Genomic DNA, 18328 nt, shown 5'->3' with positions numbered 1-18328 from the left:
ATTGTAATTGTGCGGTCACCTGGACTATTGTGTGATTTGAAGCAGAGTTTCTCTGCTGTGTCAGGTCCAACAGTATATTATTTGAAAGCGTAAGTGCCAGGTTGCTCTTTAAATCTGCCAGGGAATGGAGGAAGAAGTGATTTAAGCCTTCGATTTAGTGCTCTCTTCTTGCTGTCTGCTTTAGGCCACTTTACTAGCAACAGCAGAATGTAGGCGGAATTAAAATACAGCGTTTTTAAATAAAATAAAATCAAAAGTAGCAACCGAGAAGGCGGAACCCTTCATCCTGGTAACTTAATACTGTCTATCTTTGACAACTCTATATGTAAATCACTAATTATTCTAAACTATTCAGTTCCCCTCCAGGAAATCCAGACTTTAACATTAAAGGCTGGCTATAAGGAATGAAAGCCTTGCGCTGATTCCCCACAGGTTTTATTAAGCTGCAGAGAAAACTCAAGGTTTTTTAGCATCATGAATAACAGTGGTAGAGAGGTCAGCAATTTACCTACATCAGTGGAGATTACTGGGTTTGGGGCAGGAATTGTAAGCACTTCACAGCTTCAGTAATACATATTTTCTGTATCCTCGGTGTAGCAGTGAGGGAAGGAGGACTCGACCGGCTCTGCTTGGCTGAGGTCTCCTTTTGTTGCTGTATCCAGAGGTGATGTCCAGGAAAGTGCACAACTGATTGGGGACATCCGTCTTGGATAGTTTTTGACCCAGACTTTTTCCCTTTTTTTTGGGGGGATGGCAGGTCATTCACCACCCTGCCTGCTGGCTGGGACTGGGTTTGGTGGCTTCGGTGCTGTGTGGTCCAGCTCTTGGGCTTGCCGTTTGGTAGCACTTCGAGATGGAGCCATGGGTTGCTTGGTTTGCGTGTGTGATGGCATGTGCCCTCCTGTAGCTGTGGAAGGGCCGGCTCTCCTGTCCATCCTTGCATTTGGATGGCACCTGAGCGGCCCTGTGTGAGCTGGCTGCAAGATGAGTTGTGTTCCCTGTGTGTTCTGGACCATGAACACTGTTTTGGGCTGCATGGCCTTGGAAGGGAGGGGGCAGGGAGAAGCTGCCTCGGTGCAGATGTGGTGTGAGCAGGCGGCGTGCATCCCGGAGGAGGTGAGGGCAAGCCCCTGCCCAGTCGTGCTGGCGGTGGGCAGTACTGGTGGGGCTGATGCAATGTGGAGGTCCTTTGTGCGCTGAAAAGTAAAGTCTGGTTAAAACCCCACTGTTTAACACCTTTGTTCTGGGTTTTAACTGAAGTTATACGTTCGCTTTTGTTTTTAGACCCCTCTTGAGGATATTCTTGCAAAGAGGCAGAAATCAGCGAGATGATCAGAATCCGTCCCTTCGTTACCTTCATTCACCAGCCAGTTACCATAAAGCTCTAAACTCTGGTTACTGTCTTGTTTAAATGCTATATTGTCTGTTGTTTTGTCTTTATAGCTCATTCTTAACATATTTCATTGCAGCACAACTAAGTGCTTCTGGTCCAAAGTTTTTTGCAGGGGGAGACAAGTGGAAAGTTACTAAATCTGGGGCTCGTAAGCAGAGCATCTCTCTACATTATCCCTGGAAGAGACAGCTTCATTGCCTCTTCCTTACCTTAGGCTGGAAAAGGGGAGCCTTGGAAAGCAAAACTTCCTATTTGGATTTCTTCTTAAATCTCATTTCTCAGGAGCAAGGGAGCCTGCTTTTTTTTTCCCCCTCTTCTTAAAAAAAGAAATAAGATGAGCCAAAAATCTTTCTGTGGATGAACATACAGTGCTGCTGATGCCTTCTCCAATGCTGGCCTTTTGTCCTTGTTCTCCTCTGCCTTCTATTTATATTATTCTTGGTCACCTTTCTTGAAGGAGCTATTGATTAAAGGATGCAAACTGCCTCAGATCCTGCATATCAAGCTGCTTTTTTTTTTCCTGCAGGTTGCTCGGTATGTGAAGAGCATCCATTTTTGCACTGCAGTGCAGCTTTAACCAGATACCTGGTCTTTTCAGCTCTCTACTTTTTCTTTTTTTTTTCTTTGCCCTCCCATCCTGCTAAACGGACATCTTGTCAAATCGTGTTTGCACAGACTGACAGCTAGAGAGGTCTTGGAGAAAAAGGCAGATCCCTGCACATCCACCCTAACAAACAGAATCAAAATGTCAAGGCACAAGTGAAATATATCCCTGTGCTTCCCTGTCAGATTTTACCAGTATCACCTGGATAAATTGACAGGGGAACACCTGCAGCAAGCTAACCTGTTTTTATTAGCACTTGTTTCACATATTTATATTTGGTTATGAGTATAGGGACTGCTGGGGAGAAAGCTTTCAATTATTTCCTGGCAGGATGAAATGCCCCCTGTTCTTCACGCCGAAAGACGGTCGGGGCAGTGAAGTCGCTTTCAAATAGCGTAGCAATTAATAAAGAAAGAAAAAATAATTTCACAGTCTGTTGTTAAATTAGCAATTCTTCAGAGTGTCTGGAGTTCCTGGCAGAATTAATATGCACTCAGAAGCCTTGGGCAGCCTCGGTGCATATCATTTACCCAGCAGCTGTAAGAGCAAAGTGCAGACAAGGAGAGGTCCTCAATGGCAAGGGAAATACTGGAATTATCTGGCTAACAATCATTCAGCAGCCTCATTCACAGATAATCAAGAAAGAAACATTTGGATTTGGATTGCATCTCTTGCTCTTTCAAGACAAAAGTAGCAGAAACATTGGCTGGAAAATGATGTGTTAAGTAACACAAGAGGGGAAAAAAAAAATAGGCAGGGAGCAACATACATTTGAGTGGAGAGAAAAAAGAATATAATAAGAGTGCAATAAATTTTCCTTGTGTTGAAGGGGAATATTTTATAGCAGCTTTCTGCAAATTGAATGCATCTACATAAATAATGTAGCAACACATTTAATTGCAACTATTTATTTTTAAATTTGTCTGGGTAACAGGGGGATTTCTGTGCAGAATAATGAGCCCTGTGGTTTTTGCCACTTGCACAACTTATTTAAAAAAAAAAAAAGTGTATGGTGTTTGGGCTGTGTCAGAGCCTCAGAAGTTCCTAGCCCCCCCTCTCTAGCGCATCTGAAAAGAAACCACCAACATCCAGAAGTGCATCCATATGGAGTCTCTGCTGGATTTTGGGGAGGCCAAGAGATGACAAGGAGAAAAGATATTGGTCCCAACTTTCGTCCAGAAACTCCCGTTTGGTCTTTGAGTGTGTAGCGTACCACCTCGGATAAAAAAATGAATACTGGGTTCTTTACATGTCTCTCTGCTAGTTGAGCTGTTGGTGTTTTGAGTTTTTCAAGCTTTCTTCTCAAAAAGGCTAGAAACCCCTTTTCTCTCTCTTTTTTTTTTTTTATTTTTTATTTTTCTTCATGACAAGACTGATTATTCAGATTCTCCTGCAGTCTCCACCTTTCAGGGCTGCTGCGAGGACAAGCAGCATCCTTCCGTGCCACCCTTGCCTGCTGGGTGTCACGGGCATAGATACCACAACATTTGACAAGGCTTTGGGGGAAAAAAAAAATAAAAGGTGTGGAAGAGGAGCTGTGGGATAGGAACTGTGGGGGCACTCACTTATGAAACATAAGATGAGCAGGTTGCAGTCTTTTCTTACAAGGCGTGGGTGTACTAAACTTGGGTGCAACACACTTATGCCCAGACTGGCTACTCCACCTTTCTCCCCTCTTGTCTTCTTCTGGTTGTCTCCCCATGAACAAAACAAATGTGAATATTTCTGTAAAGATGAACTGTTGGGGTTTTTTTCCCCCACATGCATTAGGGAGGCTGTTTAAGTTGATAGCGGTGCAGAGCCTGTGAGAAGAGGCAGTGGACAGGGGTGCTAGCAAGGCATCCTCCCTCCCAAGAGTAGGATATTGTTATGTAGATGCTTTTGTCTGAGAAAAGCACTGTTTATAGTCTGACAAAGAAAATAGTTTCTTGGGACATGACAGCATATTTTTTTTTCTCTGGGGTTTTGGTGTATTTCTATCTGGTTTTACAGCAGTTCTGGGTAGTTCAGAGGAAGGTTGGTCCAGCTCCAGCGTCCAAAAGTCAATGAGGCCACCCACCTCAGTAGTATTGAGATTGGCTCCAAAACCAGGAGGTTTAAAACGTCAGGTTGTATTGATTTATCTTGGGTTTGAGCACGTTTATTCACATGCAGCAAGTTTTCCTCCAGAAATGGGAGAGATCTTGGCCAAACAAGAAATTCTCTTGTTGTTTCAGGGCTGCAGGATTGGAGCTCAAAGAAATGGTCTAAATATTGTCAGGCTGGTGTAGGAAGAGTCGGCAATGCCTTGGGTTGCCCTTCATTGAGCTCATTCCTGAAGAAGAGCCATTAAATTTCTCAGAGTATTAATACTTGCCCCATCCTCCTTGCACACACCCTGTGATTTCTTGCCTCCTAACCAAAGCATCTTGTGCTGTGCATATCAAGGCAGAACTTAGCATGGCAAGACGTGCAACTCCAATCAGAATGCTGCAATGAAAAAAAATACGATCTTCCGAGGAAAGAGGCATGACTGAAGGGAGATGTTCCCCAAGAGACACATCTGCTTTTCCTTCACCTGCCTCTATATCCCCTGTCTTAAAACTGCAAAAAATCCCTTTCCAGGAGTCATTCTTACATGCATAAACCCATTTAGCACACTTAGTCCAGGCAACTCTGGATAAATCCTACCTATTTTTTTTTCCCGTCAGAAGGACTGTAAAAGATCCATCTCCATCGCCCTCTGATGGAATTTGAATAGATGTGTCCAGAGTGACATATGTTCAGCCATAAATTAAAGAGGAACAATTTAAAAATAAATTGTCTGCAGCCAGTCTTACCAAATTTACCTCCTGAGACAGATGATCATAAAGCTGGAAGCAAACAAGCCCTTCAGCCCTGGGGGCAGGGTTTGGAAGTCTCCTGGGCTGTAGGTGTCAGCATCGCTGGAGGCTGCTGGGATGCTGCTGAGTTTGGACCACATGCAGTTGGTGGAGAAGATGCTGGTTTTATACCACCTCAAAATCTCACCTAGACAGATCAAGTTGCACAAAGTAGAGCCAACCAGAAGGAAATATTCTAAACATTTTTACTTTACTGCCTGCATATGTACAGTCTATTAGTTCAGGCCAAAACCTTGAAATGTTGGTAAACACACGTGACATAAATCATCAAAATAAATCCTCCCAAATGTCATATTTCTTAACCACAATGGGTTGCAATTGTTCAAACCACAGCATAATTAGAGATTCTTTCTTTCTTTGCTGGCTGGGCTCCAGCTCCCTATGGCAGCCCCAACCAGAAGGCTAAAACCCTTTATTGTATTGTGCCAGCAAACATGTGGCTTTGAAGAATGCTCTTTTCCAGGAGCATTTACAGACTGGTTTTTGCATTACTATCTGTAATACACGGACATACATAGGGGAGTTTTGGTAGCATCATTTCCAAGTTTAATCCTGTCCCCCTCATGCCGTTAGGGACACTGCTCGTTATTGCTATTCAGCCAAGGCTGCTGTCGGACTCGGGGGAGTTCTGCGGCTTGTCCATCATCCCTCCCCTCGCTTAGCACGAATGCATCTGGAATGGCTAAGTGACCATTCACATAACAAAGGACAAGCCGGGGTGTGTGTGTCAGTGTGCAGAAACCCCCAAAATGGACTCTTGTGCCTTTTGGTTTACATGCTGAGCCAGGGACCACGAGTTATGCTAACGAGTGTGGAAACAAATGTCTTTCTGCTGCCTTGTGTGTCTTAAATGATATTTTTCCCTTAGCTGCAGTGCTATAAGTCATTACTTCCTCTATTTAAGGGAGTAAAATTATTTCTGTTTGTGTCCGTTTAAAAAAAAAAATAATAATTCAAGCATAATTTAAGCACATTTTCATTCCACAACTTGGAGAACAAAGAACATACAGATTTTCATAGATACAGAGATTTACAGGTATTTTAGAGGTTTAATAGGCAGAGAGGCTGGTTTTGTTGTAAGGCAGATAGTTGGGGTTCAGCGAGACCAACCTGGATCCATACCTTGTAACCAGAGAGGGGCAGGACCGCGGGGCTACCTGCGCTGAGCCAAAGGAGCCCACTGCTGGGCACAGAAAGTTTGCTTTGGCCAGTAAATGGCACTTCAGCCTAAACAGTGCTTTCTGTAAGAACGTAACAGTTTTTCCCATTTTGGTTTTTTTTTTTTTAGACAGGATAGTTTGGAAAAAAAAAAACCAACAAAAAAACCCAACCGACAACCCCAACACTGGCCCAGCGTAGCCCTGCCACTGGTACAGCTGATGGGAGCCTGCTCGCGTGCTGCTGAGTGCTTTTGAAAAATCTTCTATTTCCCCAAAGAACATTTATTTTCCATAGCTTGCTTGTTTTCTGCAAAATCAAACCTAAATGATAGCGGTGGTTTGTATATATGCCAGGATAAATCTCCTTCCCTGCTCCTCCATCACGCTGCTGAGAGTTTAGGCTTGGCTCAGGTTTTGCCTCGCTGATTGCTCCAAAATCTGCTTCAGAGCGAAGCTGGGATGTGCAGAAATATAGCCCATTAAGATCTTAATGCAATCACGAGCATTTTCAAATGCATTGTGTTCCGGGTATTTTTATAGCTTGCAAATGTAGCTGACCTGGGAATTTGATGGATTTTTTGGAGCGGTGTCATGTGATGAGGATTTATACCCTTTAGAAGAAACATATTAATGTCATTAATGGCAGTTAATTCTTAGTTTTCTAGCAACTACAGTCATGTCATAAATTGGTGTGTGACAGTTTAGTGAGTCACATGGTAGAAAAAGTAGTATTGCAAGAGGAAGAACTGAAAGTACTAATTTATATATATTGTAGCTTTTAAGGATGTTTTGGTACCCAGAACTAGAGCTGATTTTAACGTGGAGGTAATTCACCCTGAGTTAGAGTGGGGTTGGACAGAACAGCATCCAAAGACACCCTGTTTTCTTAGGACAAAAAAAAAAAAAAAGCTTAAAAAGAGTATTTCACACTTCAGAGGCATGAATCAGCTTACATCTAAGGTAAGGGCTGAGTTTCTTTTTTCAAAGCACAAACCCTCAGCTGACCCACTTATTCAGCAAGCTCCAGGAAGCCCTTTAAAAGGACCTTTAGCAGGTCTTGAGCTGCAGTGTTGGGTGCTGGAGCTGCCGAAGGATGCCTGCGGGACTCGGGCAAACGGGCAGCTGCGGATTCTGGTGTTTTATTAGTGGGTATTTATTGAATTCCCTATAAATCCCCAAGGTGTGCTGCAGGAAGCAATAGTGCTATTGCAGAGAGGGACCAACCCTAACGGAGATAGGATCAGTGCACTTTACAAGTTTTTCTGGAGCTTTATAGCTTTGACAGCAATTTCAGCATCATCCTGCAGTTCAAGGAGAGCTGTTAGAGAGCAGGATGAGCTCCTGGGAGCCTGCTTGTGAATTCAGCAGGAGGATGCTCGATGGTGGGCTGTTGCGGTTCCTGAAATACTTTTGAGAAGAGCGTGGAGATCATCTGTTTGCATTGGTTGGGAGATGTGAAGACAGTCTGCTGTGTTTTTTGTTTTGTAAGTGAAAGTGCATGTCAGGAGAGCAGGCTGAGGCTTGGAGCCGCTCAGCAGTTTAATTGATTCCACACTGTAAAGACGGAGCCTCGCTAAGCCCTTCTTCGTTAGGTTTTGGACACATCTAAGAGGCAGCAGCCCCCCTCTTCGCAGTGCAAACGCTTCAAGGCATGGCAGCTCCGGAGACTAGAACAGGGCTTGCTTTATTTGTAGCTTGTTTTTGCTCAAATCCTTCAACTCTCGAGGAGTATTCCCTGCGCTGGAGTGATGTGCTAATGAAGGCAAAGTTGATGAGCTGCAGAGCTGCTCTCCTTTCTGCTGAACACACACACCTCCCACGTCCTGCTCCTGTCTCAGCCGAGAGCCGGCTTGGCGTGGGTTACTCCGCTCTGGTTTATCCGTGGGGCAGAGTTTTACCTTGTGGTTACTCCTAAAAGCCGTGATAAATTGAGCTGGGCATCGCTGCCCAAAGATGTTTGCAAAGGCAAATGGGACTAAAGGATGAGGAGGAGAAGCAGAGGAGGTTTGCAGTTTGGGGAGGAAAACTCCGTTTCAGGAGGATAACCTGTGCTCCATCCAGGCTAGGCATCCTTATCCTCATTAATTTTTGTTAGATTTTGTTCATTGGCTTTATTCATGGATTAGCAGCCCTACCTTATGAATTATACTTGTGGCTTCTGATCACTGTGGAGACTAATTTGGTGCTCGGCAAGGGACAGAGCGTAATTCCTGTTTGAGCTTTATTTTTTGGCATATACAAAAGGTCACTTTGCTGATCCTAAGCACTTAAGTACTGCGAGCTTATCCTCCCAGCATCACAAGAGTGCAGAGGGAATAATAGGACGGACCTTTCTCATCTCTCCTGGGGTTTCAAGGCTTATAGAGTCGTGTTTCCTCACTTCTCTCTCTCCAGGGACAAAACCTAAATTCCCACTAACGTTAATTGTGCAGTTTTGCTGAGGTGGCCGTGTACGTGCGGGTGGATACGAGAGCCTCAGAGCTGGTCCTTGTTTCCAGCACTGGCCGCCTGGGGCTGGCGTGCATCGACGGCGCGGGGCGGCTGGAGAGGAGCGGAGCAGAGCCCTACGCGTTGTTCACAGCCTTCAGCTGAAGCTTGGGGTGGTCACAGGGATGCACCAGCAAATCATTGATGTTAAGAAAATCATCTGTCAGTAGTCCCCGTTGTTGGATGTTGTTGGCTTGTTCTGCCCGCTTTTCTTTCCCACCCTCACTGGCACTTGCTGCCTCTAGTGCTGTTACAGCACGTGAAAGCTCAGCGCATCACGTGAGGAGCCCAGTTGGCATTGCAAGGGGCCTGGTGATTCCTCCTCCATCCACCCCTGTTTGAAAATCCACTTTCCATCAGCGTGGCTCTTGCAGGCTCCCTTCTGCAGGATACGAAGCCGGTTTCTAATCCGATCGCCGCCAGCAGCCGCCTCTCGCTGCCCCTCCTGAAGTGCCCAAGCAAGGCGCTGTGCCACCGTTAATGCTCCGTGCCCGCAACACTTTGTGGTTACTACTAAAAATAAAGAGAGTGAAATTAATTTGCTAATAATGGATGTGCTGCTAACAGAAACATCCCACTTGTACCTAACACCAGCAGGTTGTTTATGGCATATTTGCCTTGTCTAAAAATACTTCTTTTTTTTTCTTTCCTAGCGACCAATTTAATTTAAAGACTATTTTCACACATCAGCAGCTCTTAATCAGTTAAGGAGTTAGCAGTTTTAATCTTAGGAAGAAAGGAGCAGATCTCATCAAAAGCTTAAAACTTTATTTTATTTCTTCTCAACTGGCTTACAGCAGATTATGGGGAGTCTTGGGCTCATCTTATTTCTTCTCCTTTTCCTACCCCATTGAAAAGAGAGATATTACCATTGATTGTGCGACTGTACTGTGCTAGCTCTACGTATCCTTTCAAGAGCCGGTGAATTAGAAATACTGAGATAGAAATATAAGAAGACTAAAATAAGATTTAATAGGAATTAAACCCCAGACACCCATGTAATTTTAAATAAAGTCATGTATACTTCATGAGGAGGTTTCTAAGGTTGACTGTCAGAAGAGGAATGGTAAGATAAAGACCAAAATCCAAGGTACGTGCAGGTAGGCTGTTCTGCTCTGAATCCAATTTACAAAATATTGGAGGTATTGCCACCAAAGGCAGAAAAATGACACGGTACCAGCCCCTGCTTTGGGCTGTTGAGCTCAGCCAGGACTGTGCCCGTCCAACTACCGTGCTACCTGCTCCGCGGTGTGGAGGTGTTGGGTGTTCTGGGTCAGCTGTCATCTACCATCACCCATTCCATCAGAGCACCGTGGTCATCAGAGGAGTGCACACCACCCACCCCTGTGGCAATGCTTGCATGGGTTTTTTGGTTTTTTTCTCTCCTCCCTTTTTTTGCGTCGCCCATCTCCTATCCCTGAATTCTTCCTTTCTAACTGACATGAGTATTTCACTTAGATATGATAGCACGTTTTGGTGTAATTTAATGCTCTTGACGGTTCGTCCTTATACCATCTGGACAGAGCAGAGACCTACCTGACTTGTGGGAGCCTTCAGATTATATAAAAATTGGTCCAGTTTGGTTTCATTTCGCATCCCTCACTAAAACATAGGTTACTGGTGTTGTACAGCTGTTGGCTCTGTACTTACTCATGAAAAGAAAACATTCCCGTCAAGCTGAGCCACGTATCCTACCGTCATTAACAAACAGCACCTTGCTGAAAAGCTGTCAAGGAAAGCTGACTTCCTTTGCAATTGCTGCTTTGCACAAAATAGAAGCACAGGAAACTCTTGTGCTGTAATGATTTTCTGTCTGTCTTGATGGGGCATAATGAGATAAATTCAAGTCCTTTTTTGAAGGCTAATTACATCAAGTACACACTAGACGTGGGCTGCCCTCGTTATACATAGCGGGTTTTTGTGCTTTCATTTCCCCATCTTTATTGTCTGCATGTGCAAACAAGGTTGATTTGGCTTTGAAATACAAATTGTAGGCTGGAGAGGAGCCCTTTGGTGGTCTTCTGTCCCAGAAGACTCTCCAGCAGCTGTACAACAAGTCCTTGCTGCAGGTAGGGCAGCATTTGAAGGTGCCAGTGAAGTAAATAAAAAAAACCTGAACTCTGTGCTAGAAACTAAACTTCATGCCATAAAGCACGAGGGCAGCTCGTGGCAAGCCCATGAACAGCCATTGAGAATAAATTCAGCCTAAATAAGTAATAAATTCCAGCTGTGTTCAATGGTCCCAGTCTATGGGCACGAAGCAGAGGGACTGTGTCCTGCAGAGCTCATGGTCTAGATATGGAGAGCTAGTTGGACGGTGGGTGATTTTGGAAATTGGGGTTTTAGAACCTGTAAATCCCTCCAGACTTACCAGTTGTCCTCTGCCTGTCTTATAGGAGGGAGAGGGAGTTGGGGGAAGGTGCAGGAGGCGTGTGGTTTGGGTGGGTCAGCAGGGGTGCTGGAGAGGAGCATCCTCTAGAGCAGGATGGAGGAGCAGCAGGTGGGTGATGGAGACCCTGCAGCACCCGGTGGGCTGGGGAACTGCTTCGGGGCTGCGTGGTGCTTGCTGAGAGAGCTTCATGGTGTGGGCAAGGCTGGAGCTGGGGCCTGGGGGAGGTCTGCTTGGGTGCTCTGGGATCACAGCCTGTCAGTGCATCAGTGGTCTCCATCAGCACAGGTTTACTGGTTGTTCTAGGAGTTAGAAGTTGACATGTAAGCGTCTCACCTTTGGCGGAGAAGCTAGTGATGTAAAAAAGATGTCAAGAGAGTTTCTCTGGTATTGCAGGAAGCATAGCCAACTTTAGAGCTAGCTGGTCCTTCAGAGGAAAAGGAATCCATACCTAAAATCTACACTTTATCTACGGTGAAGATGAATTCTGTCATCTCATTTTCATCGCATCTTCTGGCTGAATTTTAGCACGTGGCCTTCACGCTGTGATTGTCTGGGACATTCCTAGTGGGATAGTATTAATGCTTTTGCTGTGAGCTCATTTTCTGTGCAAGCTAGCTGGGGAGGTTGGAATGCAGATGGAAAGGCTCTGGGATTTCCAGGTAGCTTCTGCAAGTCCGATAGCAGACCTGGGCATCATTGATATCATACTGGGCAGAAAACGTCGCAGCGCTTTGGAGCTTCTTTAACGTGGCTACATAGCTCTCCTTTCAAGACAAACGACAAATTGGGTTCTCTACAGGCTTTATCTGTGTGTTGGTTTGCAAGCAGTGGGTTTGTAATTCTGCAGATAACGGTGCGGTTGCAGGGCCCGTTGGTTTTAATTCTAAAGCCCAGGTGGGTACGTGCGGACCTGTGGCTGTCGCTGCTCCTGCCTGAGCATGCACACGCAAGGGAAGCACAGCGTGCTTTGCGTAGGTGAAAGAGCACTTCTTCCAGGAGGCTGGAAACAAGATATTACTGTATTTACTTCAAATTATTAAAAAAAAAATCCCAAGCTACCCTTAGCCAGTATATTATATTTGTGAGGACGCAAACAGCTCTCCTAGAAAGTCTTTGTGCCTTGTCATGCATACATACCTGAGCTGGAAGGAATATCTTGTATGGCGAGCATGCCTGGTTCAGGCTAACCCAGAGCAATCTGTCTTATATGGAACACTTTAAAATTCATCACAGGTTTGCAGGGGAAAAAACCCTGGGGAAGTAGCCTTATCACCATGTCTTAAAGCTGTCAATCTCAAGACCCCATCCACCGCCCTGTTACTGTTTGTTTGCTGAGACATTGATTTCTGGGTGTAGAACATCTTAAACAAAAACCGTGGGATGCGTTTTACCTGTTTTTCTAAGACTGAATTTAAAAAAAACCAAAACCCCAAACAGAAGAATGTTTTGTAAAGCAGAGCCCAAAAGATGTTACCTCTACTGCATTCAACAAGGAAAACCAGTACCCAGCAAAGGCAGATGCTAGGGGAAGGAAAATAATCAACAGCTTCTCATTTTCTTTTCATGCCAATATTCAAGTGTGCACTGTTTGGTTAGTGGGGTAGACTGCTTTAAAATATTCAAACCAAATAGCTTGCAAGTGTTTGTCTGTTTTCTGGCTGAAGATATGCTTTTTTTTTTTTTTTTTTGTTAAAGGAAATGTAAAGAGACTAATTTTATGATGGGAGAGCTTAGCTTGTGGTTCTTCTTTTTACAGTATGCAGACCTGGGTTCTTCAAAGCTTCACCCCACAGTCCATCCTGCAGCAAATGTCCCCCTCACAGCTACACGCTTGATGAAGCATCCACATCTTGCCTGTGTGAAGAGCACTATTTTAGGAAGGAATCAGACCCACCTACCATGGCCTGTACAAGTAAGCATGTGCTTATAGGGTTGTTTTTAATCCTTTCAAGCTGTTCCTGTACCGTGACTAGACATTATGATCCTAATTAATGTGTTTTTCCAGGCTTTGGGCTGGAGTTTGAACTGGTCTGACACACTTGTAGCATCACTGGCTCTGTCCCCCGTCCCCCCGGTTACACGAGAACAGGCTTTTTGCAGCCTTTTGCTTTGAAAGCTGGCATTAAACCCAGGGAGTGTTTTTGTAACAAACAAATGCTCCATCTCTCGCCGTCCTGCTCACAGGCAGGCTCAGCCAGCAGCGCAGCGTTCAGGCATCCGTGTCCGTGCGTACGTACCGGTGTGGGGCACGCACGCAGAGGAGACGGTGGGTAGCGCTTGGGTAGGGTCATCGTGGTCCTGCTTAGCATCATCTTTTAGCTCGTTTTCGGTAGACAAGCAGGGAGAAAGCCCTACTTTTCTAAGCTGCCTGGAGATGATAATTCTTCAGGGTAGCCTTAAAACTCTGTGATGGAAACTGCTTCTCCAAACCCGCAGCGAAAATGAAGAGCCTGTCCTGTGGTGTAGGGAGAGGGTAGTATAACAAGCAAATTGGGGTATTTGGAGTCAAAGTGGAGTCACTGGAAGCAGAATTCCTAGTTTTGACTGTTTCCTGCCATCTGGGAGCTATCCTGTCAGCTGTACCTTGAAGATTTCCTGTTTGGTTTGTTTTGGATACTCAGGAGCACAATTCACGTGCCCCAGCGGGTCCCACTGGGTGCAGCACGCACAGGCTTCTGCTGGGACAGGTCTGTCACACTGCGAGTGGGGTTTTGTGGTGCACGAGTGGTTAGAGAGGACCAGAGAGGAGCTGAACTGCTGGGGCAGGAGCAGGTAGAACTTCCAGGGAACTTAAGCAATGAGGGGAAAAATAGGTTTATGAGTCCATCCATGCTCAGAGCCAGCAGGCCACAGCACAGAGGCAACTTCCATCCTGTTTCCTTGCATGGTAGTGGTTTTTTGTGCCTTCATCCCAGTGAATACAGATGTCTTTCCTAGCTGCCCAAGTTTGCACTTCAAAAAGAGGATGAAGAAGACTGTTCCTGTTGGAGAGATGCTCTCGCAAAGGGAACTGCCCTGGGCAGGTCTCTGCTTACCCGCAGGAGGCACTTGGAGCAGGATCAAGGCTCTTGAACTCTGTGTTTGCTTTTCACCAGCCGAAGGAGCATGAAGCACTTGGCTTTTGGAGGGCGTGCTGCAGGGAAGGGGAAGACAGCCTTAGGCAGCGCGGCAGGAGCCGGCGCTGTAGGATCAAAGGGGTCTGGGGGGTGAGTGCAAGCGCTTCTCACGTTATTAAATAGCTATGCCTGTATTCAGAGCGGTAGCTCAACTGGGTTACAGCATCAAAAACTTTGAGTTGGTTTTTGAGAAACCAGAGTTTCTTGATGTCCATTTTGCCCTTTGGCATGACTTGAAAAATGGAGATAAAAGGAGAGACAGTGAGGTCCAGCGCAGTATTGGGGAATAGCGAGGGAGGAGTACTCCGGGCTCTGGAAACACGTGAAATCAGCTTTTCTGTGCAGGCAGACCCAAAACCAGGGACTGAGGCAGAGTTATGGCAGACTGCCGGTGTCCACAGCCTCCTACCTGCCATCAGTCCCCCCTCGGGATGGAGGGGTACGCATCCAGTCTGTCCTGCTGCCGAGCTAGCGCAGGGAAGAGGTTTAGCCGTGCCCGGGACCTGAGCGTAGGGCAGGATTTTCAGAGGGGTGCAAGCAAGCTTGGTGACCAGCTCCCATTAAAAAGAAATTAAATACAAGTGCCTGTCTCCCCTAGGTTTCTGGTGCAATTTGAATCCTCTAGGTAAAGGATTTCTGATAATTTTCCTGTAATTTCTGATTCTGCAAATATCATGGGTTGTTTTTTTTTTTATGTTTGTTTGGGGGTTTTTTGCTTATTTGTTGGGGTTTTTTTTAAAAGCTTGTTTGGGGGGTTTAATGTTTGGCTGGTTTTGTTTTGGGTTTTTTGTTTTGAAAGCTTACTATAAGCTAGTTTAAAGTCTGGGCATGGTTCGTGAAGCTGTGTTAGGATATGGCTTGGCAGGGTACCGAGTGCTCCTGGGGCAAATCAGAGATTTAATGCCAACCGAGGCACTGCTCAGCTTCTGTTGCCCGCTGCAAACCAGTGCAGCAGGTGAGGGTGTTGGAGCATCTCTGCTGGCGTTCACGTGGATCATCTGAGCCTTCTCCATGGGCTTCAGTCACCCTCGCTTGCCCCATGCATCCTTTCTTGGGATTTTATCCTAGTCCAGCTGTATTTGTGGTGAAGGTGATGAGGAGTGTGTACTGCCCCAGCTTGGCTGCGGGGATGGTAAATTTTGTCAGGGACAGGAAAGAGTAGGTAGCAACGCTCACATTTTAAATCAGTCCGATTAGATCTGGAAGGGTCCATCTCATCAGGAACTGAAACACAAGTGAGACAGACTCAAGTCATGACCTGTAGGAAGACATGGCAAGTTTTTTTTCAATGCTTTTATTATTTACTACTGCAGAAGTTAATAGTATTCATAGGATTTCCTGAACTTGAAATCTAGTTAATTTTAGAGAATACATCAACATCTGTTTTTAGCACCATACCTGCAAAGTCCCCTTGCCAGTCAGTATAGCTATAATATCATTTTCCTAATTTAAAGCAAATGCTTTTCAATCCCAAGCTGCAGGAGCCTCCCCACCACCACCAGCATCACTGAAGAAAAAAAACTGCTACACCACTGGCAGCTGCTCAGACAAGTACAGTGGGGGGGGAAAAAAAAGACTAATATGTTTCTATTTAGTTTTTTTCCAGTTCCTTAAGCATTTTAAGTACATTATAAGTAATGATTGGTAATTTTGAAATTAATAGTGCTGTGGTGCAGTCTGGCATCTTTGGTCCTGATGGATATTTGAGAATTCTCTTGATGTTGTTATGTATCTTCCAGAAAGTAATTGCACTTTATTTCTTCTTAACTAAGTAATCTTAGCTTCAGTTCCTTGCACAACATCTGTTTAAAATGAAAACATAAAGTTGTACCCTTTTTTTCCCGCCTCCCATGTCTGACACATAACCCTGTTGCTGTTCAGAGCATCCTGGGGAAGTGCTTTCAGTAGTATGACCCATGGGACATGCTGAAGGTTTTACAGTATTTAGGGTAGTGTCCTACTCTCAAAAAGTTTACAGTAGCTTTATTCTGAGTCTATACATACGTATATTTGTATCTCAAGGGTGATTTATCTCTTGTCATTTTAAGACAACAAACAACAAGTTTGCTGTCCATCAAGAAAAATACCAATATCTCTGTCTTCAGGAAGTATTTGCCTCTGGTGAATAAATCGTGATGCAGAAAGGGTGAATCTTACCTTAACTGTCTGCTTAGGCTATAAAGTAGCAAATTTAAAAAAAAAAAATACGTGTTAAAAAATAGTTCAGTAAAACAATATCTTTGTCCTTGTCAAAGGGAGGCTGGAAATGAAGACAGACCCTAGCAGACCTAGGGCCCCCTCTTCACAAAGTGAACCCCCAGCTGGGATTTATCAAAGTTTTACCCAAGTGCAGTTTCAGGATTCTTCAAGTAGGTCTTGCCAGATACCTACAGACTGCTAAAGACCTTTCTCCGAGCCCCTTGGAGAATGCTGATTTTATAGGTTATGAAGTCCCCCTAGCTTCAAAGGACTTCCACCGAAGTTAATGTTTTCAAGCCTTCCAGAAGAGCAGCTGACTCTTCTGTACAAAGCAAGTAAAAACCTCTGGTGACTTGACAAAAGTAATAATTTATCCCCAGTTAAAGACACATTGTCCTCTAAGTATTTCTTGTGCCCGAGTCCTTTATTTTTTCTTAGAGTGCTGGTAGCAGTGAAAGAGCATTCATCCAGTGGAAGAAAAAATAGGGCAATTCAACCAGTAAAAAAAAAAAAAACTTATAAAAAATATCTGAGGGCAAGATACATAACTCCACACAGCTCTGGTGATGAGTTTCATAGTTTCCAGGGCAGAAAATAGCCCCAACTTGGGCTGTACTGTGGTGTCATTAGCCAAATAGCGCTGGGTGCCCGCGGCACGGGTTGGGAGCGCCTTGCTCCCGTTCATTGTGAGCTGAAGGGATTGCAGAAGAAAATTGCTCTGCTGTTTCTTAAACTAACTTAGCTTTTATCTTCAACTGCTCCCTGTCCCCCCGCTCCAAGAAAAAACAAAAAATCAGGATTATTTATTTCCCTCTGGAGGCCAGTTTCTCATTGAATCAGAACAGCTGGAGTCGAAATCATGGCAGTGTTTTATCAGTGTTACCAATTTGATAGACTGAAACGGGGAAGAGGAAAGGGAAGTTGGGGAAAATGCTACTGGTGTATAAGGTGATCTCATTTTAGTAACATTGCCTGTTTTAAATAACGAATCGAGTTTAATTATCACAACAAAATGAGAAGATGACAGCCTAAGACAGGCTGTTAAATTCGTATGGATTTCTAGCTGGTGAAGCCACTCGTCGGGCTCTTTTCAAGGAGCTGCTCTTGGGTTTTGACAGCTTCATTCAAACCAAAGGGGAGCGTTTTGCCTTTTCTCCTTTACCTCCCTTGGAAAAAAATCCCTCTTTGGTGTAAAGCTTCTAGTGCTGCCGTGACTAAAATCCATCCTGGCTTGCTTGGATGAATTTCCCCTTTCTTCCTCATTCATTAGCATTCCCTGAGTATAGAATGCGTGGATCTCTTGCATGAGACACCTGCTTGTCCTTTCATGTCATCTTCAGGGCGTATCTGCAGCTTGCCCTTCATCTCCAGCGCATCTCTGTTCAAAAGCTTGCAGCACCTTCTGCCAGTAAGCGGTCTGGAAGGTGTCTGCAGGTGGGCTTTGCCCAGCCGTGGCCTCTCCCAGCAGGACGAGGGAAAACAGACGGCATTTTGCAGAACCTCTGGTACCTCTGCAGCAGCTGTTCCTCCTCAGATAGCCTTGCCAGCACCGCGCTGGCATCCTGAGCAGGGAGGCTGGGCAAAATAAGCAGCGCGGTGTGGCTGACCAACTGTGCTGGAGCTTGGCAGGGATGGAGAAGGCTGCGGCCGAGTAGCTGGGTACGGCCGTGTTTCCAGTGCCCCACGTAGGTCACCATCTGCTTTGGGCTATGCTGAGCGTGGCGCTTCGGTGTGATTTTTGGATGCCTGAGCCTGGGTTTCACCCTTGCCAAATCGCTGATGGGGCAGGCGGGTGCACGCAGGGGAAGGATTTGGCATCTGAATTAAGTCCCTAAGCAGTGTGAATACCCCATCACGGGGGGTTTTTTTTTAGGACCTAGGACTAGTAATATAGGGGCGGTGGGGCGAGGATGGGGAATCTCACCCCCAGTGGAGCCAAAAGGGATTTGGGCAGAGCAAAGCTTTGCAGCTCCCTTTGCTGGAAGAGTGAGGAGAGCACCAGAGGCAATGCCGTGGGGTGGAACATGCTCCTCCTGCCGTTTTTGAGCCAGCCCCATGTTGTGTCTTCCATGTGCAGGTGCCTGCATCCCTCCAC

At 45.4% G+C, this 18328-nt stretch overlaps 1 protein-coding gene across 1 annotated transcript in view; it reads left to right on the top strand.

Moving 5' to 3' along the window:
• Positions 1-18328, top strand: part of LOC104462463 (ephrin type-A receptor 5-like) — a gene marked incomplete at both ends in the record, with an annotated part of 109028 nt that overhangs the window by 61682 nt on the left and 29018 nt on the right. The window contains one exon of the mRNA XM_010074398.1: positions 12675-12830. Coding sequence (XP_010072700.1) covers positions 12675-12830 — 156 coding nt within the window. The remainder of the gene's footprint in view (positions 1-12674; positions 12831-18328) is intronic.

Source organism: Pterocles gutturalis, unplaced genomic scaffold (genome assembly GCF_000699245.1).
Source record: "Pterocles gutturalis isolate BGI_N339 unplaced genomic scaffold, ASM69924v1 scaffold18417, whole genome shotgun sequence".
Taxonomy (NCBI): Eukaryota; Metazoa; Chordata; class Aves; order Pterocliformes; family Pteroclidae; genus Pterocles; species Pterocles gutturalis.
This window is presented reverse-complemented; position numbering and strand designations above follow the sequence as displayed.